Consider the following 24492-nt stretch of genomic DNA (forward strand, 5'->3'; position numbering starts at 1 on the left):
TGATTTGGAATTTTCTGTTGAATGGAAATATCTTAAAATGAAAGGTGACTCATAGGTATAGCACTGTACCTAGCACAGTGCTTGGTTAATAGTAGCTGCTTATTAAATATTCATTGTATGAAATCAGTTTTTAACAAATTATTGACTCATTGAATACTTGGGATCCTTCTTTATGTCCTCATGCTTGCAAGTAGACTTTAGAACCACAAGCAAAGCACTCATATATATTCTTGAAAAAAACAACAAAAATATTTTAAACGTGCTATTTTAATTGGAGGAAAAAAGAAAGAGGAAGGTGGCATATTTGAAGGTAAAATGATTAATGTACTATAGTTTTTAAGCAGGTTTTAAGAGTAATTTAAAAACGTAATCATATGTTTGCATGGCAATGATTGGGTCAAAGTGATAATGTTTGAAAGACCTTGAGCCTATCATCTATAGCTACATATTTACACAGTTATACAATGGATTTTAGTAGGAAGCTAAGAGACTATTGGACTTTCATTTTTCCCTCTAAAACATAAAGGCATAACTTTCATGCAGAACAGTAAATTTCATAAGATAAATTTGTCCGCCCAACTCTGCTTGGGACTATGTAATAGGGAGGTGTGTCTGTAAGATTCCCTATATCCACTTAGGGATTTTGATCTGTCATAGACAGGCAACAGTTGTAACTTGTTACTTCTTTTTACTGTAATGTGTAAATGTGTGGGTGTATTGTGTGGGGTTTTTTTTTTAATGAGAATGAAAAGCAAAGAATGTAAAAGATTTCATAATGCTGTAGTATTAAATCATATTTATGTCCGTGATAATGAATGGTAAATGTTTTTTATGATGCTATTGTAAAGTTATGGAATGCTTTAATAAGTAAAAATTGGTGATCAGAAGAAAAAATTGTGGTGTTTAAGCATCACAATGTTCTAAAACATAGGAAAAGTTAGAAACAGAACAGGCGATAATATAGATAAGTGCAAAGTGAATGTTTTAAAATAAATAGCACTTGGATGACCTGGGATGTCAGAACCAGAGACAAGGGTGTGTGTTTGTCAATATATCCTTCATGTTTTACAGACTCCTAAGGGAACAAGGGAAGATACAATTTCACCTTTTCTGTGCCAAAACATTTTAATTATATCTTCTTCCAACTACAGCGGTTCAGTAACCAAGGAGCTGACATTGATGCATGTGTTGATAAAGCTGCAAACATTCAAAATGAGATTAACAAAGATTTTGAGCAAAGGGTGACAGCTAATTTTGCACAGTATTCTGCATCTGATTCAGGCCAGCATAATAATAGAATATTTTATAACTGTTTTGTTATTCAAAAGGACTTTTATGATGCGTTTATATTTGTGGATATCTTTGTATCATACTTAAAAATTATCTATCCTGTGGCTAAAACTATTTGCACATCTATGTTATAATGCAGAGACAATATTAAAGGGAAAAAAAAACACGTCGTATTATAAGTTGTGGGGTTTTTTGTGTGTGGGTTTTTGGTTTTTGGTGTTTTTTTTGTAATCACACTTTATCCTTGGAACTCTTTGCCTTTACCTTAATGTATCTTAAAGCACACTAGCTGGAGAAGGTGTAGAGATGGTAAACATATTTTCTAATGTTGCTTAGTATGCACTAATAAAATGGCCAAGAAAAGTTATATTCAACTTATTTAATTAATAAAACTGTAGTTTCTTTATGTTCTTGAGCTCCTTTGAGCACATTTCAGTGTATTTTTCTCTTCTATTCTCTACTTGAAGGCAGCTGACAGTCTTCTTTCACTTTTCTTTTTGTTTGTGAAATTTTCTTTCTTTCTTTCTTTCTTTTTTTTTTTTTTTTTTTATCCACTCACTTCTCCATCTGCTTTCACTTTTGTTTGCTTGGGCCGTCTCTCATCCCAACTTGATAATGAGGAATGCAGTGTGACCCTGACCTCTATCAGCCCATGCATGACCTTCTGACTCTACCATATAACCTTTGACCTTCTCTTTGACAGCTTGATTAATTACCCTGTGTTATGATTTATGAGTAAGTGCTATGTAAAAATAATAGACAACAGGTGGTCCTCTGAAAACTTTTTGTGGCATGTTTTCTTTTACTGACTAACTTGATGAGCTATTTGAAGTTGGAAACTTACTGGAATAACCTATGTGGGTCTGTATTATGGTATTTTTGTACCATGGAACACGACATTAGAATTTAGGGAGCTACAAGTTAAAGCATGATTGTGACAAACATTTTACAAAATATTAGCAGGGTGCTGTTACCTAAATGCACATTGGGAGGAAGCACAAAATGGAGTCAAGTGACATTTTAGGCGTTTCAGTCCCAGGTCACGTCTTGAGAAAATTGCTGAAATAATGGAGGGGGCATTTTTCAAGCAGAGCTGCAGCTCCAACAGCTATGTTTACTTTAACGCTTCACTAGTGACTTCTGATTGGTTGTCATGACCTCATCTCACTGTTGCACCTAGAATGTTGCAACAGTGACATAGACATACCCTTGTTGTGAAAAAGATGGGAATAAACACAACATACATCTTTCAGAAAAGATGAATGGACAGTGGTTTGTCCATTTTAACCATGGGTAGATGTAGTTTATAGGTAAAATGTTTTGGGTTTCATTTCCCTTGAGGATGAACACCTTTCTTCTTTCAAACCACACAAATAGAATTCTGAACTTGGAAAACACGATTGATAAATCTGTGTAAAATGATCTTTTACAGAGCTTTGCCTGAAGACCAAAACAGACAGTTCCATAGGTCAGAGATTCTGCTCTGGCCCCTGACCTCTTTGGTCACATGTGGCTTGCAGTATTGGCAGGTTAATATGCAGAGCTGAATACTTTCACCTGATTTTTTTATTTAGCTAACCACAAGAGATTTGAAAAGAGGTAGACTTTTCTCCTATTTTCTATTTTCCTTGTAACTGGTAATTAATAGGCAAATTAACTTGGGTAAATCTTCAGTTTTAGCAAGATTTCATTAGGATCAAAATACATTCTGGCTTTGGTCAGACATTGAAACTTTTTGTCTATTTGTAGAATCTTCTTGACAAGTACATTTCTATACTGATTTAGTTTATTAAGCAAGGTTTTCTCTTTGGTTCTTTGTGTTTGGCATCACCTATCTGTTTTAGACCTCTGACCTAAGCCATCATTTGTTGATTGAATGCTAAATGAACTATTATTTATTAGTAAGTGCATCTATAGACTTCAAAGTAAAGGAGGCCTGCAGGCCTGTGCATTCTGTTTAAATCACAGCAAGCCCTTGTGCTGAATAAACTGCTGTGTCTAGCAATAAAATTTTGAGGGTTTCTGATTAAGATTCTATGGTTTAGACCTTATAAACACCGTTCTGAAAATGAAACTACAGTTATAGCTACAAAGGATAGAAAATAGAATGAGATAAATGAAAGAGATTACCCTCTTGATCACTTTCTTGATCTTCTACTAGACTGGGCACTCAAACATAAGAGTTAATTAACAACTTTATATATACTTTGTCTCTTGAAATGTTGCATATTGGAATTGATTTGGGTAAATCATTAATCAGGATGCCAGAAGTTGTATTTATTTAGTTGTAGAATGTTAGATAATCAGTTTGATCATTTTGTCTTGTTAAAGATAACAGAAGTTTCCATGTATGATTGAAATGACCTCCTTTTCATCGGATGAGAAATTTAGCATGAATAACTAAATATAAAAAGAATAATTCAATATAAAATGGTTTGTAAGCATTAGTTATGGAGGACTCATTAGAGTGGCAATGCACGGTTCTTTTATATTATATCTGATGCCTGGTTTTATAAAGTTTTATAAAATTTTATGGATACATTTTTTTAAAGGTCAAACTAGGGTCTCTTTTTATTTATTTCTTTTTGTATTGATTGAGTTATTGGGAACAGAGATGCATTTAAAGTGGCTAAATTTAGCTCTTGCTAGGTTATCTGCCTTGTTTTACTTTGACTATTTACTTTGATACCTTGGTTTCCATGTATTAATGTTGACATGGAAAAAATCTTTGTAGCTTTATTATATAAAGGAATTTTTGGACAATATTTACACGTGACAGAGAAAAGGAAGAAAAGGCGAAACATTATCTGTGGTTAGAGCTTGTAAGTGGGATAGTTAACTTTATTTTGTTTTTCCAGTTTTCTCTTCCTCATTATAAAATGGTTATTAATGGTCTCTGTGAATATTGCATTAATTAATTTATCAGGAAAATTTTAATTGAAAAATGTAAGTTTTTCACAGAATGGTAATTGAATTTGTAACAAAGACATTTATTAAAATTAGCTTCTCATTTCTGCAGAAAATGTTCCTGAATATTTCTTGATTGTTATTCCATTAATTAAATTGGCAGTATGAAATATCTAAATGATAAAATATTTTCTAAATAACTCAGGTGTTTAAAGAGCAGCATTCATTGTTGAAATCTAAATGCTAAAAATTCTTTAATTGATTTATATAGTGGTGATTTAAAAATAGAATCATTTTTCATCAGTTGATGCCTCGGTGAAAAATTGACATTGTGTCTTTATAAAATTGGACAAATGAGTCATGTAATTTTCAGTTACATAATCAATAACTTAGACAAATACTACTTCTTTGATGATTTATGTGTGTCTGTTTTTTATGCTTATTTAGATAGGACACATTAAATTTCAGAGACCATTTAAAATCAAGTAGGTGCAGTAATTTTTCAATCAATGATTTCTAAAAATTGAAGTAAAAACTTCTGCTCAAATAAACATGATAGTATGAAAATACTGTATCTAGTGATTAAGTTAAAAATTAGGGCAAAAGTTTTAGAATTCTAATGACTATAAATTATGTCTAGTTTACCTTTATTTGGAATTCAATCACGATGCAAAGGTGATGCTCATGTTCTATCAATTTATTGAAGTCCTACTTTGTTACATTGAGTTTGATGTTTTTCATATTATCATTAAAATTTAGTATATCACTACTTTCATCCTAAGAATTCTAAGATCCTATTTTGGGTTTGCTACTTCTAACTCATGTGTGACTATGAGAGACTGTGTGCATGTGCCTCTGTGTGTGTGTGTGTGTGTGTGTGTGTGTGTGTGTGTGTGTGTTTAAAGTTCAATTCACTCAGAAAAGGCAGGGAAGAAACATGACAGGAGACCACTTACTCACGGTACAGAATCTAGTAAGGAGGCAATTTTCTTTTTGGCCTATGGTGACCTTTTTTGACTATGTTCCTTACACCAGAGACAGTGTATGAATGCCTCTATTTCACCCTGTTTAGCAGAGTGCAACAGTGTTCTTTAACTTACTTTTGGTGGGAGGAGAAGTTATAGCTGAAATTTGAGAAGGGCGTGAAAAGTTGTAAGAGGCACAAGGAAGAGGGGTAGGAACTTCCTCAAATGTGATTTTAATAACTAGTCAAGTGTGTCCAACTGTAGAAAATCACCAAGTGACAATCTGTCTACCTGACAGTGATCACAATGAATTACAAGACTTTTGAATAGCTGTACAGATTAGAATAAAGCAGGACCAAATAAAATATCTTTTGTTAGTAAAACTTTGACTTACCAGCTAAGATACCTAAAAAGAGAAACAAAAAAAAGCTTTATCTTGTGCTTTGATGTAGAATGTTTAAATTTTTAAATTTTTAAAATATTTTATAACTTCTCATAAAATAGGTATTCAAAAGTTTTATTTGAACATGTATTAAAGAATATGTGGTATTTTGTTAATCAGTTTGGTATGTGTTATTATATAGTTTTCATGTGTGCAAGACAACTATATCTTAATTAACAGTACTATCACTAAAATCACAACTTTAATGAACTTCACAATCTGCAAACCATATCATGGTTTTAGACAGTAATATCAACTGGGGAAACAAATTGAAAACTCCCAATGAAGTTTTTATGTAGATTGTGAAATCGACCATTAAAAAAACCAACTACATGCAGCAGTGTAGCATATTTAAAATTAAGGTAATTGAGTCAATGCTAATATTACTCTATTATTACTGCCACCACTTTTTTTTTAAATCGTCTTCTTATGGTTGGTTTGGCAAAAAACAAATTTTAAACTTAAAGTAGTTCTACAGTTATAGTTTTGGAAAAAGTACATAGTTTTCTTTTTCAGTAAGGATGAGATCTTTCAAGCTTTATTTTCCATAGCTCTTACCTGTTTTTATTGTAATATAATACATTTTTAAAATATGACCTTACAGGATTTTACAAGGCCAAATTGGGACACCCACAGCACAGAAGTGAATAGAAAATACAAGCTATTAATAGCTTCACAAATTTATGTTGCACATGCTTGTCAGTGGAAATTGTTTATTCTTCTCTATTTTCTCGTGGTTTGATTATTCCATCAGTTATAACTTAATATAAATACCAAAAGTTTTTCTAATTATAACCATAGAAATGTTTGCCTTGCTAGAAGGTCAAAAAGGTAACTGTATTTTTAAAACTTTAGAGAAGGTATAATAGCTTAGTAAGCTGTATTTTAGACTTTGGGACTTGTTTCCTGGTACTGGTCCCCAGTAAAGAGAAAATTTTATGGTGGTTAAAAACGAGAGAAATTTTAGGATTAGATAATTGCTACCATGAATTATAGTAGGACATTATTTTGTTTTATGATTTGTGTGGCCTCCTGAAAGAAGAGAGTTGGAAAAAATACAAGGTGCACAGGTAGACATTATATGTTTCTTATATTATAGATATGTAAATCTGTAGAATGTTAGATCACATTTTATTCCTTAATTGCTTATTCTTTATTGAATTCAAACAAATAAAAAATGCTCATTAAAGTACAATTGTAAAGGAAAGAAAATCCAACAAAATAGGGTGTGAAATTTTAACTTCAGCTTCAAAAGAGGCTCTATTCTCAAAATAGGTATTTAAATATTAATGTGGTTTGAAAGTGTACTTGTTATTTGATAATTTATTTCAGTTATTTAGGGGATTCTGAGAGATCTGAAGTACTTTTTAAAAAAAAATACAACCTTTGTAATCTTTATGTTACAATTTTGTCTTTTTATTCTTGCAAGTAATCTATATAAACAATACAGGCAAACAATTTTAAATAACTTTTTGTTGTAAAAAGTAGAACTGTAGTCTTTTATAAAGAAGTACTTTAGTAAATATGCAGCTATATTAAATCACTTACTATGAAATTTTACAGATTTTTTCATGAATTGAGATGATTTCTAAGATTAAATTATGCTGCCTTCTTTGCTTTCAAAACAGGAAGGATATGGAGTAATAGTACTGAATCCCAATGAAAACTATATTGAAGTAGAAAAGCCAAAGATACATGTACAGTCATCTTCTGATAGTTCAGATGAACCAGCAGAAAAGCGGGAAAGAAAAGATAAAGTCTCTAAAGAAACAAAGAAGCGACGTGATTTCTATGAAAAGTATCGTAACCCCCAAAGAGAAAAAGAGATGATGCAGTTATATATCAGAGTAAGTAATAAGATTATTACTTTCCTTCATTATTTCTTTTACTTTATTTGTATTTTATTTCGTATATTTTATTTTTTTAAGAGAAACTTAATTCTTTAATTTTCAACCATTCATATCCCATGGTTGTTACTTGGATGAAATGTTTTGTTTTATTCAAAATTACAAAACACGTCATTCTTATTTCAGTGTGATATTTTACTTAAGTTTCAAAAACGATTAATAATGCACCATACAGAACATCAGTCTTCATCTTGGGTGGTAATGGTATTAATACATTGTTTTCCTACAAGCAACCATCCATCCACGGTGTTTCAGCTTAACTTCTGAAGGCAGATGGAGGGAGGAAGAGTAATTAATATCTTAATAAATATTTAAACTAGAATAGTTTAGGGATAGTGTAATGAGCGAACTCTCTCCTTTGCTCTTTTCTTATCCAGTGAACCTTTGCACTTTGTAATGCTAGCAGCATGGGATCGTTATAGCAGTGCTGCCCAAGGAGTTCTAATTCGTAGGGGGCACAAACAATTTTATTTGAACTTTGACACATTCTGCTTGATATACATACTGTGCACTGTATATATGAGACAGATTTATGCAGTTTTCAAAGCCCTTATTATGGGTCCTAGAAATAGAATTTAATAGTAAAGCATGTCAAAAATGCTACTGGGTAAGTAAAATAGTAAATTGATATGTTCTTTAAAAGTGAGCAATTAAGAACATTTAAACGTAGACAAATTAACACTTTATAATTTATATTGTAGGATAGTAGTAAAGTTTCAAATTAATAAAGTTTGAGCTATTTTTACATTTCCTTTAAAAGCTTGCTAATAAAATATTTCATACCATCTTTGAGGGGAATACATAACTTTCTAAGTTATTTTCTTCATTCTAGTTCGTTGCATAATCACTCTACTTTTGGGAATTACACTCTAAACATTCATAACTATCTGTCAGTTTGTTGAGTAAGTAAGTTAGGGCAATTAAACAGCATGAAAGCAGCGTGTAAATTCTCAAGACCCAAGAAAGGTATCCAGACCAAGAATATCTAAAGCTCACCATACAGTGACTCAAGCAAAAGTTGGTCAGATTGCAGTATTTACATTTCTGAAAAGCATCTTGCTATTTAATATATTTTTTGACAAACAAAAACAGTGATTAGATTGGAATCAATAAGTAGCTTGCTTGTTCTAATGTAGTTATATTACCGTTTTTCGTTCCTGTTGCTGCATAAGGGTCATGATGTCACCTTCTTTATTGGTTGTCCTAAGCTTTCTAATTATAGAATCTACTCTGTCAACCATCATTCTTAGGACAGTTTAAAAAATATTAATTCTGATATCCAGATTTCAAAAACAAATTGTAAATTGTTTTGTTTTTGTTTTTTTTTTTGAAATATACAAATCATTAAGAAAATTCACTTGGTTTTGTAAAATGTAAGCAAAAGTGATTTTATGTATTTTTATTCTTAAAGTTTCTTTTATTAGCCTATGATATATACAGATTGTGCATCTATTTCTGACATCTGTATTGTAGGTTTTATATCTTCTCTTCTATTTTCTCTTTCTCTTGTCACCACTGCATGGATATTTTGCTTTTGTTCTCTTGTATGTGTGCATTTTCTTTTTTCTGCTTTCAAATCTGTTTCATTTATCTCTGCCTCTATTTTTCTTCTTATATCAGGGGAGAAAAATCTTTTTATTTTGCTTCATTTTTAAGATCCCTCTTCCTTTCGTCTTTTTTCTTCAATTCTGTTATCTCTTTTACACTCCTACCATTTCTGCTTCTTTCCTTATCATGTCTTTTTGCTTCTTTCTTTCTTGTCCCATTTCACTCATCGGTCTCAGTTCCCATCGAAAGGACTTAAAGCAAAAACAGACTCATTTAGATAATACAACTATATACCTGATAGTCTTAGTTATGAATGTCATTTCTCCCTAATAAATACCCTTTCTCTTAAAGTCTTCTAGAATCTTGCAAAATACAGAGTTAAGCTGGTACTCTTCAAACATACTTCTAGATAGTAAGGTGTGATCCCGTGGTGGAGAAAGAGAAGAATGATTGATGTTGTGTAAAGTGCCTTAATTCTTGGGTAATTTTGATCCACTTGAGAAGTGACTTCTTGTATTCTCATTTCCAATACATGTCTCCAAAAAGTGTTTGTAATTTTCAGACAACAGAGCATGGTATATGATGGGGATAAATTACCATCAATTTATATACTTCCTAACTATTTACATTTTGAAATTGATAATCTACTCTTTGGAACAATCCCATGAGGTAAGTGGATCAAATAGTTTTATCCTTATTTTATAGGTAAGGAAACTGGTGCATAGATGGCTCATTTTTGTCTAGGATCAGACAGTTAGTAAATGGTGGAACTAAGTGTTGAAACCAGGATTTCTAATTATTGTAGATTCTTTCTCCCTTTCCTCTTTACCACATTGTTCTAACCAATTGGAAACAAAATATATACATGAAATATGAAAATTAAAACAATTATAATAAAAGCACGATATGATAAATGACATCTGATGATTAATAGATTTTTGATCAGTTATTTGATAGATGCTATTAAATATCTATGAACAATTTATATATAACACATATTTACATAAATAATAAATGCACATAAATATATTACATTATATGTATGTGTATGTGTATGCATACATATTCTCTTTTAATAGGATCACTAATATTGATCCAATTTTACGTGAGAAGACTATGGGTCAAAACTTAGTGGTTTTCCCAAAGCCACATAGCTCTTAATGTAAGCTACATGAGGGCAAGGACTTCGTCTGTTTTGCTCAGTGTTATAGCCCCAGAGCTCACAACAGAATCTTCATAGTGAATTTGTATTTGGTAGGTAAGGTGGTGGAACCAAGACTAAAATCCCAAACTACTACTGTTGTTTTTTGTTTTTTTTTAATGTGTCCTGCATCATTAAAGTATGCTACTTGATAGTGAGGAAATCCCTTCAAACAATCAAAACAAACAAAAAATTACAATGTTGGTCCCCTACCCAGTCCAGTGGCTGAGAAAACAGTATAAAAATTGATGATAAAGGGGTGCCTGGGTGGCTCAGTCGTTAAGCGTCTGCCTTCGGCTCAGGGCGTGTTCCCGGCGTTCTGGGATCGAGCCCCACATCAGGCTCCTCTGCCGGGAGCCCGCTTCTTCCTCTCCCCTCCCCCTGCTTGTGTTCCCTCTCTCTCTGGCTGTCTCTCTCTCTCTGTCAAATAAATAAATAAAATCTTTGTTTAAAAAAATGGATGATAAAAAGTCAGTTTCTCAAGATTAATTTAATACCTAGATCTATACCTTTTCATCTGAATATATAAAAGCGGGATAACCTATTTTCTTTTTTAGCTGTATCATCAGGGTACTACACTTATGGGTGAAAATGGAAATATTTCATGATGACTTACTGCTATTTCTGTTTTGCACTCTTGCTCATAAGAGTAGAGCCAGGCTGCTATACTTGTTCTATACTGTACACACTTTGTACTTTTTGTAACTTTGCTTCCTGTTCTTTCCCTTCATCCAAATTCTATCCATGCTGTAGTGCCCAGCTGAAATCTCACCTTTTTGTAGCACCATAATCAGTGACCTCTCCTTACTGTGACTCATGGAAGTTACTGTGATTGGTTAACTTATATGGAATTTATCATTTGCTGCCCTGAGATATCTCTTATGTTTTTGTTTTGTAATATTATTAATATTTATCTTTCATGCCTTTCCACTCCCCATAATATTGTAGGTCTTTGAGCATGCTTTATTGGTCATTCCTTAAGAATAAACAGAAATGAGCTAATTTTTACAACAGTACAGAGCATACAATGAGGAGTCAGAAACTGGTAATACACCCACTCACTAGAATCCAATCCCCTGCAAGGAGACCAAAGCAAAAAGACTAGGCCGTAGTCTAGAGATACCTAGATAATGTGACCTGTGGCATAGAAATGAGGATTATTCTGGTATCAAACTGGAGCATAAGAAGACAAGTATTCAGACTAAGGAAGATCATTCAAAAGCACTTTACAGTATGTAGGTGGAATATAGGCAAAAGTGACTTGATGCTGATCTATGTAATACTGAGTTGGAACTGCTTAAATATCTCTCCCCTAAGAGACTTAATTGTGGGCTGTGGTGATAGAAAGTAAAGAAGAGAGATTAGACCCAGAAGGTTGGAAAAAAAAAAAATGCTGCGAGTGGAAGGGGGAAGGAAATTACATGGCCACAGAAGGAAAAATCCAAATGTGGAGGAGACATTTACAGAATAAGAATCTTGGCAAAGCCTGGCATTACACATTGAAGATACTCAAATATTTATGGCTTGATTGCTTGTTGACATCCATCAAAAATCTTATCCCTTAACATGAAAGATATTTGGTGTCTAGTTTTCTGACGGATTTTTTCAGCATTTATGTGAATTTTTGCAATTGTTCAGAAACAGCCAACTGATAAACTGAAGCTTTCTTTCAAAAAATATGTTTTGATGCTCTGACTTGGGTTACCTTCAAAATATTGGTGAAGGCTAATAAATATCCCATCTTCTTCTCTGTACCTGTTCTCTTCTGTGCAAAGGCCGCTGGAGTCATTTCTATCCAGTGTTTTAGCAACCAAATTTAATTTACTTATATTACAGTCAACGAATGTTTACTCTCTGGAACTGTTTTATTTTCCTGGTATATTTAAGTATTTGAATTTTCTTTTTTCTGGAATCTGTTAAAAAGCCAAAACCTCCTTTCAAATTTTGTAAATATCTATTATAGACAAGCAGAAATAAAGTAGAATCTAGGCCTAAAACTTTAAGATTAGCAAAGTGTAGTTTTATTTAACATACTAAATGAGTATAAATAGATATGACTAACTATTGGATTATGTAGCACATTTCTGATGCATTAGAAGCAGAGCTTGAGAGATCAAAGTACTTAACTGTTTCATGTGGCAACTTTCCTTAAGTACGAAATAATGTACTTTCTGGCATATATTATGGCTTATTAAGGGGATTGATTTGGTCTAGGCAATAAACATCATGTCAGACATGCCTGGCAGGAAAACCTGCTTAATATGTTTTGTAATAAGACGGAATTTTTTGTTCTCGAAAACATCTGCCAACTGAATTCAAGAGTGAAGACAGAAAATGTCATCAATTTAGTGGTAATCCTATAAATTTAGTTTCTTTCTGAGCAACACATAGCAAGACACACAAAATTCCCAGTGTTAATCACCACTGGTTATAGTACTTTGTAAAATGATGAAACAAAAACATTTTATTTTTATATAATGTGTTAATTAATTCATAATGAATTTTAATATTTCAGCTGATAAAATTTTAACAAGCATCTTGCCAACAGATCATTTTTTAAAGCATCTGTTTTTTAATGTGTTGGGTTGAGAACTGAGTCAAATGGCTAAATATGTACATATATTCTTTTTAAAAACATATTTCTACCCCCATAATTATAGATACACTATTTTTTCCCTTTAGACCACCAGGGGCTGCTGCTGTTCATACTGGATTTTGCTTTCCTCTGAAACTGAGTACCGCCATCACACTGCATCTTTTCTTTCTTCCTTTTTCCCCCTTAGATCTAAATCTTTTAATACATAACTGGAAAGAAAAAAGAATAGGCTTACCTAGTAATTTAATAATCAACAGAAGAATTTATATTTTAAACATTTTCTACATTCCAAAACATTTACATTTTCCCAAAATGAACTTAAAACTGGTAGTCATTAAAGGCAAATTTGATAATAATTATTTTTATTTTCTGTTTTTAGTGTCTGAATAACATTCAGAATCATACCCATTGCCGAGATGTAGTATGGAGATGAGATTAAAAGTGCAGAATTTGAATGACCTGAGTTTGAATCCCTGCTTTTTCCACTTAATATACTGTGACCTCAAAGAAGTTAACTTCCCTATGTCTCAGTTTTTTTGTCTGAAAAAATGGAATGATAATAATATATGTAAAGTGAACATGGTTTCTGACCCACCATGTTGGGTCTTCAGGGCTAATAAATAATTTCCTGTCTTCTCTCAAGTTCATAATCAACTAAGAAAGTATCCAGTTCTTGAGGTCCCCAGCTTTTATACCTTTCATTACCTTGTACCAAAAATAATACGTCTATCTTACCTTCCTGAGTTTGGAACCCAGTGAACAACATGACAAAGGAATCAGACAAAAGGAGATCAAAACATCAGCTTTACTAATTGATATAGTTCAAATGGAAAATGTGGCTTAGATCTGTTACTAAATTTAGATTACCTAATATATTTCCCCCAAAACACATTTTCATCTATCCTCCAAGCATCCACTTTGCCTTTCACAAGGTAGAAAGCAAGTTGGAATGCATCCTTTTTGCAAGTAGCTTTGAAAGATGCCCAGAAGGGCTGAGTGGAGCATTCTGTTTCTTACCCCAAATGCACTAATCAAGTAAGTCACTCCCCCTATGGGAGGGAAAGAGTGAGGGATGGTGAAAGAAATTGGGAACGTCACTCTAGCTGAATGGCTCCACCTGGAGCCAGAAGGGAAATGGATCCCACCTGACAAAAGTTAGCCCCTAATAAAAAGATTATTATTAGTAGCACTTGCATTTTCTAGCAACTCAGTAAAGCAATATTAAAATATAGTCACTAAATGTTCACTAACGATACCTTAGTTTCTTCATTTTAGGATTTTCATTTAAAAAGGAAACTGATCAAACCTGATTACAGAGAAAGTAGCTACAAAATTATTTAATTTTAAAGCATTTAAAGTGCCATGATGCTGTTTTAAATAATCAGAAATCAATCTTTATATTTTCATGTTTCATGCTGCCAAAGCCTAGTAAACAGTAGATTTTAATAAATATTTGATGAATGAATATTTGAATAAATGCTTGCTTACATGAACCTACAAAGCAGAAGAGACAGACCTTTCACTATATAAATCTGCTCTTTGATACGGACTAGCACAAGGTTGAAAGAACTGTGATACTATGTATGACTGATACATGCTAACACCCAGAAAATTAGTACTTAGTTCTTTAAACCCACTTAACGACCAGTATTAAGTATACCAAGCATTCTTCGAATTCAGTAAAAACAAGCCAAAAAAGAATTTGAAATCAGTAAAATAATTAGATCTTTAGATTTAGAACAGAAATTACAATAAAGACCAGAGCTCTGCATGTATTGGTTTTGGTTAGCTATTGGCCAAATTTCGTGAGGAATTCTGTTATAAATATGATGTAGTGGAAAGAAAAAGAACTTCAGAATCGAAGAGAGTTACGCTATAATGATCTTAATTCTTTCACAAGCTGTGACGTTGAATAAGTCACCTCTCTCTCACTTTCAGTTTCTTCATCTGTAAAATAAGGATAATTGTAGCTATTAGGCTGTTATAAGGAATAAATAAGGTAAATTAATGTGTATGAAAACAGCCAGTGGGATACCTACTCTTCAGTATATCCCGTTTTCTTTCTCCTCCTTCCTTACCCTCTTTCTTTTGGGAAGTGTAGGGAGAATTATGGCCAAATAAGGTCTTTCCCAATTTGTTTATAATCACTGTTTCTCAAACTTTTGGTCTCAGGATCCTTTTACATGCTTAAACATCATTAAGGTCACTAAGCTGTTCCTGTTTATGTGAGTTACACCAATTAATATTTACCACAAAAAGAATTAAATCTGAGAAAAAATTTAAATATTTATTTTAGGGGTGCCTGGGTGGCTTAGTCAGTTAAGCATCTGTCTTCAGCTCAGGTCATGATCCCAGGGTCCTGGAATCGAGCCCCGTGTGGGGCTCCTTGCTCTACGGGGAATCTGCTTCTCCCTCTGCCCCCTGCCACTTGTTCGCTCTCTCTCTCATTCAAATAAGTAAATAAAATCTTTAAAAAATAATAATAAATTAATATGTATTTTAAGAAAGCAGTAAGTCCAGGGCGCCTGGGTGGGTCAGTCAGTTAAGCGTCTGCCTCAGCTTAGGTCATGATCCTGGAGTCCTGGGATCTACCCCTCTCTGGGCTGCCCGTTCAGCAGGGAGTCTGCTTCTCCCTCTCCCTCTGCCCTCCCTCCCACCCCCGCTCGTGTTCGCGCTCTCTCTTGAGTTCGCTCTCAAAAAAAAATAAATGTACTATATGTTGGCTAACCGAGCATAATAAATAAATTAATTAATTAAATATTTTTAAAAATAAAATAGCAATAAGTCCATTACATGATGACACAAATAACATATTTTTATGAGAAATAACTATATTTCTCAAGACAAACAAAAATACATGGTGAGAAGTGTGGCATTTAAAAAAAATATCTCCTTAATATCTGGCTTAATAGACAGCCGAATTCCACCTCTGTTTCTTTATTCACTCTCTTCTGATATGTTTTTTGTCGACGTTTATGAAGAAAATTTGGCCTCATACAGATATTCAATTATAAAAGGAAGCAAATTTTAGGGGCGCCTGGGTAGCGCAGTCATTAAGCGTCTGCCTTCGGCTCAGGGCGTGATCCCGGTGTTCCGGGATCGAGTTCCACATCGGGCTCCTCCGCTATGAGCCTGCTTCTTCCTCTCCCACTCCCCCTGCTTGTGTTCCCTCTCTCGCTGGCTGTCTCTCTGTCACATAAATAAATAAAATCTTTAAAAAAAAAAAAAAGGAAGCAAATTTTAATAGCTTTTTCAGATAATTGTATATATTCTTCTTTGATGCTACACCAACACTCAACAAGTAGTTGTTTCTTTTCTTTTTTTTTTAAAGATTTTATTTATTTATTTATTAGAGAGAGAGAGAGCGCACAAGCAGTGGGAGCAGTAGGCAGAGTAGTCAGAGGGAGAAGCAGGCTCCCCAGTGAGCAAGGAGCCCGATGGAGGGACATGGGACTCAATCCCAGGACCCTGGGATCATGGCCTGAGCCGAAGGCAGATGCTTAACAGACTGAGCCACTCAGGCGCCCCAAGAAGTAGTTTCTTAAAGATTACTTGCTGTATGAATCTAAAAGGCATCACTAAGTATTTTGTACTATTTTCATGAAAATCCATTGGTCTTTGTTGTACTTCGAATGGATCTCTTACTCATGAATTATTTCATAACATCATGTATTGGTCATTTGGAAAATAATGTTGCATTGAGTTATGCATATCTTCCATATGTTGACGTATTTTATTATGTAGTATCAAAAAATCCTGTCAATTAATATTACTGTCAATCTCATCTGCAAAGATTTTAAGAATTGAAAAACTATTAAACTTATCAGGGAGGATACAAGTTTCCCAAAATTTTAATTTTAGCAAGAAAGCTCAATTTTTATCATTAGCAACAAATACCATCGGTTGTTTTTCTTGAACTGTCAGGCTTATTTTGTTTATTTTCAAGAAAATGGCTTCCAAAGACCCAAATGTGAATAATCATCATTTGTTTATCAGTCTTATTAGTAAAAATGGTGTCCTATTTAAAAAGCAGCTACTTTAGCTCACAACTCAGTTACACAACTACTTTTCCTCTACATAAGCATCATAACATGATTTAGTTTGCAGGTGCTTTTTTTATTTAAATTCAGTTAGCCAAGATCTAGTACATGATTAGTTTTTCATATAATGCTCGGTGATTCATTAGTTGAATATAACACCCGGTGCTCATCATATTATGTGCCCTCTTTAATTCTCATCATCCAGTTACCCCAGTTCATCACTCAGAATATTAAACACACATATGCTCAGGGGTTGAGACTTAATAAGAGTAATTTTTACTGCTTCATCAGCATTGTTTAGGTGAACTTGTGTGTGTGTGTGTTTTCCCCTTCAGTGTGTAGCAGTGAAGAACACAATGACTGCTACAATAGTTGAGTACCACTGGTGATCTGTGCTAAGTCACGGGCAGTTTTGTTCTGTGACAAATGCCAACACAGTGAAAAAGACACATAATGTCTTAGTATTATTGTGTGGACCCCCTGAAAGCTCTCAGAAACCTCCAGAGGTTAGCAGACCTCATTTCTAGAACCCCTGGTCTGCCTTTCTTTTTTGGACTTGAACATACAGGCAACCAAAGGAAGCGGTTTATAAGATTAAAATAAGAACCGTTTTTCAGTTGATATGTTAATGAGCAGCTATGTAAGCTGGAATAGAGAAGCTGGAGTAGGGTAGGACCGGTTTATTAAGGCATTTGGGCCTATCATTTTAACTCTTATCTGGACTCAGAGAGTACTATGTGTAGACTGCTTCACCTGTTTTCTATCCTCCCTCCTTTTTCATAGAAATTTTAACGGCTCCGTACCCAGCATGGAGCCCGACGAGGGGCTCGATCTTATGACCCTGAGATCATGACTTGAGCCCAAATCAAGAGTCAAACGCTCAAGCTCAAGTGACTGAGCGACCCAGGTGCTCCAGAATTTTTCTTTTTCTACTGCTCATCCCCAACAATAGAAGGCCCTGGAGAATCATATGCCCATTTTGTGTTTTAGCAACTACAATTTTCATATCATCCCTCTTTCCCCTAAAATGGATGGCCTCTTGCTTCCCAGGAGGGCTCAAATATTTAGCCCTGCTGAGGTCTAATATACTACGATAGTCCACTAGTTCTGTACTGGTGCTGTCTCTCTGCTTTATGTTTACCTTAACTTTGCAGTGGACTGATTCTAAAGGGGTTAAGAGCTGAGCGCTGGTTTCTGGCACATGTGTACAGGGTTTTACACATAGTATTCACTCAACATATGTTAGTTATAATTATTGTAATTTACAATCCAAGTTGCATCTGTCCATGACTTCCTCCATTTCTGAAGCCATGTTCTTCTTAGTTCTCCAAATTGGGTTCTTCTTGTCTCTTATCTAGAGTAAAATTTGAGAGTCACTGTCTAAAATACAGTTGGATTGACCATGTCTCTATCGGGCTTTAAACATGAATGGTGTTTCTTGTACTTTCACAACTTCCACTCCATTTTTTGGGAAAAGGGGCAATTTAATACCCTCTGTCTTCAACTGTACTCCACCCTTTTGGTTGGGCCCTTGTGCATACATTTGTCTAGTTAGAAATAGTTGTTTGTTTCTTTGTGTAATCCTCACAACTGTCTCAGGTATTACCTTGACTTTACAGATAATGTAAAGTGAGACTCAGATATACATAGACTTACTCATGGTTCTATATCTAGTAAGAGCAACTAAACTAAGGTCAGAGCCCACGACTATCAGACTGCAAAGCCTATGTTTTTCCCAATAAACTACACTGTCAATAGTGAACATTTTTTACAAGTGGCTCTCTAAGATTTCTCTGTGTTTATATAAAATATATACACATAAGTGAATGAATCAGTGGATCTCTCCTAAATTGAAAGGCAATTGCTGTGATGCAAAACAAATAGTAATCGCCACAACGCAATAGTTTATTGAAAGACTGTTGTTAGAGAGTTGTAATGAGTAGATATATTGAGCATAAAATCTGGGGCCCACATTCTCTTCTCTGCAGTAAGACACCCTCACACTTTTTTTTCCCTGTGTCCCAAACTATCCATCTAGGATGTGTGAGTTGCTTGATGGCAAAGGAGTTTGGAGTTATTGCAGGTGGGGATGAGAAAAAAAACCCTAAATCACCCTATGTAATTGTCTCAAGAGTGCTTTGTAATGCAAGCGAGCTTTTTTTTTTTTAATCCCTACCCTGATTTCAGCTTGTCTTTAGGTAAGTGTACCTGTTGTCAGCTGTCAGCTTGTTATTCCATCCCATACTCCTTTGGTGTTTTAGCCAGCCCAGTGTTCACGTATGCACATTATGGCTTTATCAGTGGATGGAAGCACTTCTGTGTGCATCTCTCATGTGTAACATAGCAGGGCAATATAACATGTTTACTGAATGACTTGAATATTTACATTATAGACTCATCTCATTTCAATTTGAATTATATATGTGCATTTGTAAATGTTATGAAATTGTATGTTTAGATTTACTTGCTCAGAGCATGAAATTGCTGCTTAACATCTCTATGTATCAATTTTATCTCATACTCATATAATATTAATTTCATTCTTAGCATTATTTTCATAATTTAATACTAGAAGAAAACATTGGTTTTTCTCCTTGAAAGTAACATAAGTTGCAGTTAGTGGCTCATTTAGGGACCCCATAAAAACAAAGATAAAATTTTGAATATGGATCTAAGTGGTCACCTACCAAGACTTTTCCTAATTTCTGTTTGCCCTAAAAATGATTCTTATACTTGAATTTGTTTTCCCAAAAACTTTAATATAGCTCACCAAATGCCCAAGTTGGTGTTTGAAATTTCTCCCTGAGATTTCAGAAAAATCTCTGCCCCAGGAGGTGATAAAGAGAAAGATCACGGGCCTCTATTTCAGGATACTATTATATTTAATAATTCTAAGATAATTTGACATTTTTTTAATAGTCACTACTTTTTATTTAAAAGTCTTTTAGACACTGTGGGCCAAAGTTTCATGTTTCTACTGGAGCATTAATAATACCAGTAATTTCCAGAGCTATATAATGGATTAATAGTTTTTTTAAAGAGCTGAACCATCAGATAAAAATTAGAATTAGAATTTTATACTGCTAAGTTAAGTAAATCTGTCAAAACTAAAATCTTTTTTAGTCATTGAGAAAAGGAATTCATTTTTGTAGTGCTGCTGTTCTAAATTTTTGGCAGTGAGGCATATTTTTCCATATTAAAAAGAATGTATAAATTCATTCAGCCCACATTTGTTTACTATTTTATACGAACAGTACATTTAGGAAGAACATTACTTATAGGAGAAGGTTTTTACCAGAATATGTTGCCAAACGGTAGTATCTGAAAGGTGGCAGGCATTTTTCAGAGACATACCAAGTCCAATTAATATATTTCTAGATGTAGATGATGAAACTGAGATTAAGAGAAATTTGCTCAGAATTACACTATTATTGGTGACAAAGCTGTTACTGGGATTTAGGTTTTCTATTTACCATTCTGCTTATTGAAATTTTTATATTAGAACCAGATTTTTCCCCCTCCATTTTGATTTGCAAGTGGCTTCTCTGGCCTTTGTCTCAGTAGCTGATGGGTTTGGGGGAGAAGAACAGGGTGTGTGTGTGTGTGTGTGTGTGTGTGTGTGTGTGTAGATTATTAGAGGAGGGAGATAACTGGTCATTAAGTAATTGAGATTTAAACCTAAAAGTTAGTTGAAAACAGTATTCCTAACATAAGCGATTTTAAGATCAAAGAGGAAGAATATAAATTTGAAAATCTTAGTGCATTATATATGAATTATGATGTTAACTATACTTCATTCACTCTTAATGTTCTTTGTTTCGATTTCACACAGGAGAGTGAAAAAATTCCCTCAGAATTCTTGTGCAGACTGCATATATAATAATGCCATCAAAGAAAGGCTATTATTTGTGCATATATAGCTCAGTCAATTGAAGATTGCTCAGATTATCATCTTTTTTCATTGATTTTAAAACCTTTTATCACATTTTAACATCTCTGAATTTGGGATGCATCTTAAAAATTAATGGCATATCATGGATTATTTGGTGACTTTTTTTCTGTTAATGGTACATAAAACAGTGCTACCTTTTAAAATTGATGGTATTTTAGATGGATGAAATATGGTATGAGACAGGCTGCCTCATTGCACACTCTAAGGGAACATAATTCTTATCTGGCACCCCCTGCAGTTGTGCAGTGTGTAGACTCTGGCCTTTTCGGGTAGCCCGAATAGAGATGATATGGAGGGTTTGTTCTTTTTCTTACATTTTACCCCATATTTGGCCCTATAAATTGTACAAAGACCACCTGCCCACTATTTGGCAATTAGTGACCCCAGAGTAAATGTTTATTTATTTACTTACACAACATTATAATCAGTTTTGTCTTTTTGTTTGCCAAAGCCCACGGAAAACACGTTTGAATTTCTTCCATTACTAGATGCCATATTACTAGAAAAAGGTACATCTCTAGATGGTAAACTTAGATGGTAAATCTAGGAAGTAATGACTAGATGACTATATATATTTTTTTTAAGATTTTATTTATTTATTTGACAGAGAGAGACAGCCAGCGAGAGAGGGAACACAAGCAGGGGAAGTGGGAGAGGAAGAAGCAGACTCCTAGTGGAGAAGCCCGATGTGGGGCTCGATCCCAGAATGCTGGGATCACACCCTGAGCCGAAGGCAGACGCTTAACAACTGTGCCACCCAGGTGCCCCTAAATGACTATATTAAATGGAGATGTTAGCCCCTCAGTGTCCTAATCATTTTCCTAATGCCTTTTACTTTTAAAATTTATTGAGGCATTTTCAAGATAACCTAAAGTAACTCAGTTTTAGGTTGCATTCTTTTAGTCTACTTTCAATGATTTTAGACTATCTCCCTAGAGACATTCAAGATAAAAAACGGGGGAAGAATAAACACGTAATTTCTACTCAAGACAGAATTAGCCAGGATTACAAAACAAGATACCAAATGTATCTTGAAACTGAAGAAATTTCTTTTTTTTGAGTAGCACAGTTTTGATTGGACCTCTTCGCATTTCAATGCAGTTGAGCGCTATTTACAAAATGTTGTGCTTGTTATAGCTGTTTGTGAGATATGCAGATGGAAAAGCCAGAATCATTGTTCTCCTGGAGCTCAGGCACAATCTTGTGGGGAGGCCAAAATATTCTTAAGCAACTCTGATAATTAGGCAGTTTGTGGTAAGGATTTTGAAGCAGTTCGTATGTTTCATTCTAGGCATATAAGAAAGGGAAATTGTATCTTTCATAGTTATTAATAAAGCATTAATAATAAAAGTCAGATACTTAGAGATTCAGTAGTAGACCACATTGAATCTTAAAATTGAAGAACTACTTTATACATTTTCTTTATTAAATGCAATTTATTGCAATGAGAACCTCAATTTTTATGCATATTGCTTATATAAAATCTTTTACATTATGTTATATAATGTGATTTTTGTGTCGTTGAGTATTAAAATCCACTTAAAAATTTTGCCACTTTAAAGAAATTAATTTGGTAGGTGTTTTGACACATTCTGGAAACTGCAGTATTTCAATTTTCAGTAATGTAGTGGTATTTATTCTTGATGTTTAAAATGATTTTGCCCTTACTTCTAGCCCAAATGAAGCTAATTAAACATATAAGTAGCATTTCAAAACTTTTAGAACCATCTAATGTCTCTTAACCAATTTTTTCCTTCTTTTGCTTTTACCTCCTCTACCAAATAATCTATGATATATTCATTTTATATCTGTGATACACTCATTCACTGGTTAGGAGAAATAATGTAAGTCAATAATAATACACCTAAGCTTTTAATGAAGTTTTATAGATCATAAAACTCTTTAACTTGTACTTTATTCTTTAGGGAGTATAATATGAAGTTGATGATAGTTGTTTTCTTTAAAAGACATTATTTCTACTTTGGTGTACATTTTCTTAATTGCTAATGATATTATTGATGTTTGTTAGTTCCTTCTTATGTGGATTTAAATAGTTATTTTTGGCAAAAGATCTAACCAAGCAACTTTCTTCAAAATGGATTAAAATGATGAATAAATTAGTCTTCATGGGATTCTTTGTAGCTTCTGTTCTTTTGCAAGTTACTCTTAACTATTGGACTATTTAAGTAGGAGTTTCTGAGGAGGTTGCATTCTGATTTCAAAGTAATTCTGCTCTTCCCTCTACACGTGCCTGCCTTCTTTACATTCCCCATCTCATGACCCTGGCTTTAGTTTTTACTAAAAAAGTTTAATGTAAGTTAATCCCCTTGTGGAAATATCGTAAGCTTCATTTGGATAAAGATTCTGAGTTAATCATCTCTTTCTATCCTGTGGCACCTAACAGGTTGCCTTGAATATACATAATATTCAAAACTTGTTGGATGGGTAAATGGACTAAATGACTTGGCTTTGAGATTTGACTTTACTTAGACAATGGCCATAAGAGAACTGCCCTATTTTTACCTCTCCGATACCATTTCCTGCCCCTCTCTTCTTCACTTATTCCTTTCTATCCCCTCTGGTCTCCCGCTATTCTTGGAACATGTCAGGCATACCCCTGCCTTTCAGTCTTTGCAGTGACTGTTCCCTCTGTCTGTGGTGTTCTGCCCCCAAATATATGCAGGGCTAACTTGCTGAGATCCTTCTAGTATTTTCTCCATTATCATCTCAATGGAGGTGTACCTCCACTAAGCTAGTTAAAATTACAGCCTACCCATTTCCCATTCCCTTTACCTAGCTCTACTTTTTTTTAACAGTCATTCCCTTCTAACCTATCATGTAATTTACCTATCCATTTAGTATTGTTTATTGCCTGTCTTTCTGTTAGATTGTAAGCTCCCGGAGGGCTGGTATCTTTGTTTTGTCATTGATATGCCCCAAGCGTTTAGCACAGTACCTGGCACAAAGTGGGCACTGAGTAAATATTGGGTGATGAATCTATAGCCTGAAAGGTATTGTTTCACTTGGACTGTCTTCTACTGGGGTGGGGATTGTCTTATCAACAGTTCATTGTAATGGTACTGTTTTGAGACCTTTCTATGCTAAGTTCTTTGTATATGTATCACATTTTATCTTTAGTTAGCCCACTTTTCACTGAATTGGGAATTATTTTCTAATGTTTTCGTGTCTTGTACTTAATTAGATGTTCACTGTGTCTTTTTCGCCTTCATACAGACACACTGTGTCTGGCACATGGTGGGTACCCAAATATTAGTTAAATGAAGAAGTGAGTGATAATTTTTTTGACAAGTATGGCAAACTGACATTATAGGGAAACTCATAAAATGAGTTTGGCCTATAAAATGAGTTCTTGGCCTTAGTGACCAGATTAGAGAAAATATTTCTTTTAAAACTATAAAAAAACAAACACTGAAAATATTAAAATATTTTAAAGATATATTTTAAAATATTTTAAAATGTATTTAAATAACAAGGAATGTATCACATTTCCTTTAAATGGTATTAAATTTTGTTAATAGTTTGATAACAATAGCCACCATTGAGCTAAAAGTATGCAGCAAAATGGTCGCCTGTTAACCTGAGATATTTCAAAAATTTTGAAAGGTTGGTCATAAAAACTGCTA

The 24492-nt window shown here is 33.8% G+C and overlaps 1 protein-coding gene across 9 annotated transcripts in view; it reads left to right on the plus strand.

The window, feature by feature from the left end:
* ARB2A (ARB2 cotranscriptional regulator A) overlaps window positions 1–24492 on the plus strand; it is a 422367-nt gene that overhangs the window by 174050 nt on the left and 223825 nt on the right. For all 9 annotated transcript variants that reach the window (XM_087861977.1, XM_045796280.2, XM_087861983.1 and 6 more), the window contains one exon: window positions 7233–7451. In XM_087861977.1, the coding sequence (XP_087718103.1) occupies window positions 7233–7451 (219 nt within the window). The remainder of the gene's footprint in view (window positions 1–7232; window positions 7452–24492) is intronic.

This window comes from Ursus americanus, chromosome 5, assembly GCF_024610735.1.
Source record: "Ursus americanus isolate L20-20 chromosome 5, mUrsAme1.1.p, whole genome shotgun sequence".
NCBI classification, from domain to species: domain Eukaryota; kingdom Metazoa; phylum Chordata; class Mammalia; order Carnivora; family Ursidae; genus Ursus; species Ursus americanus.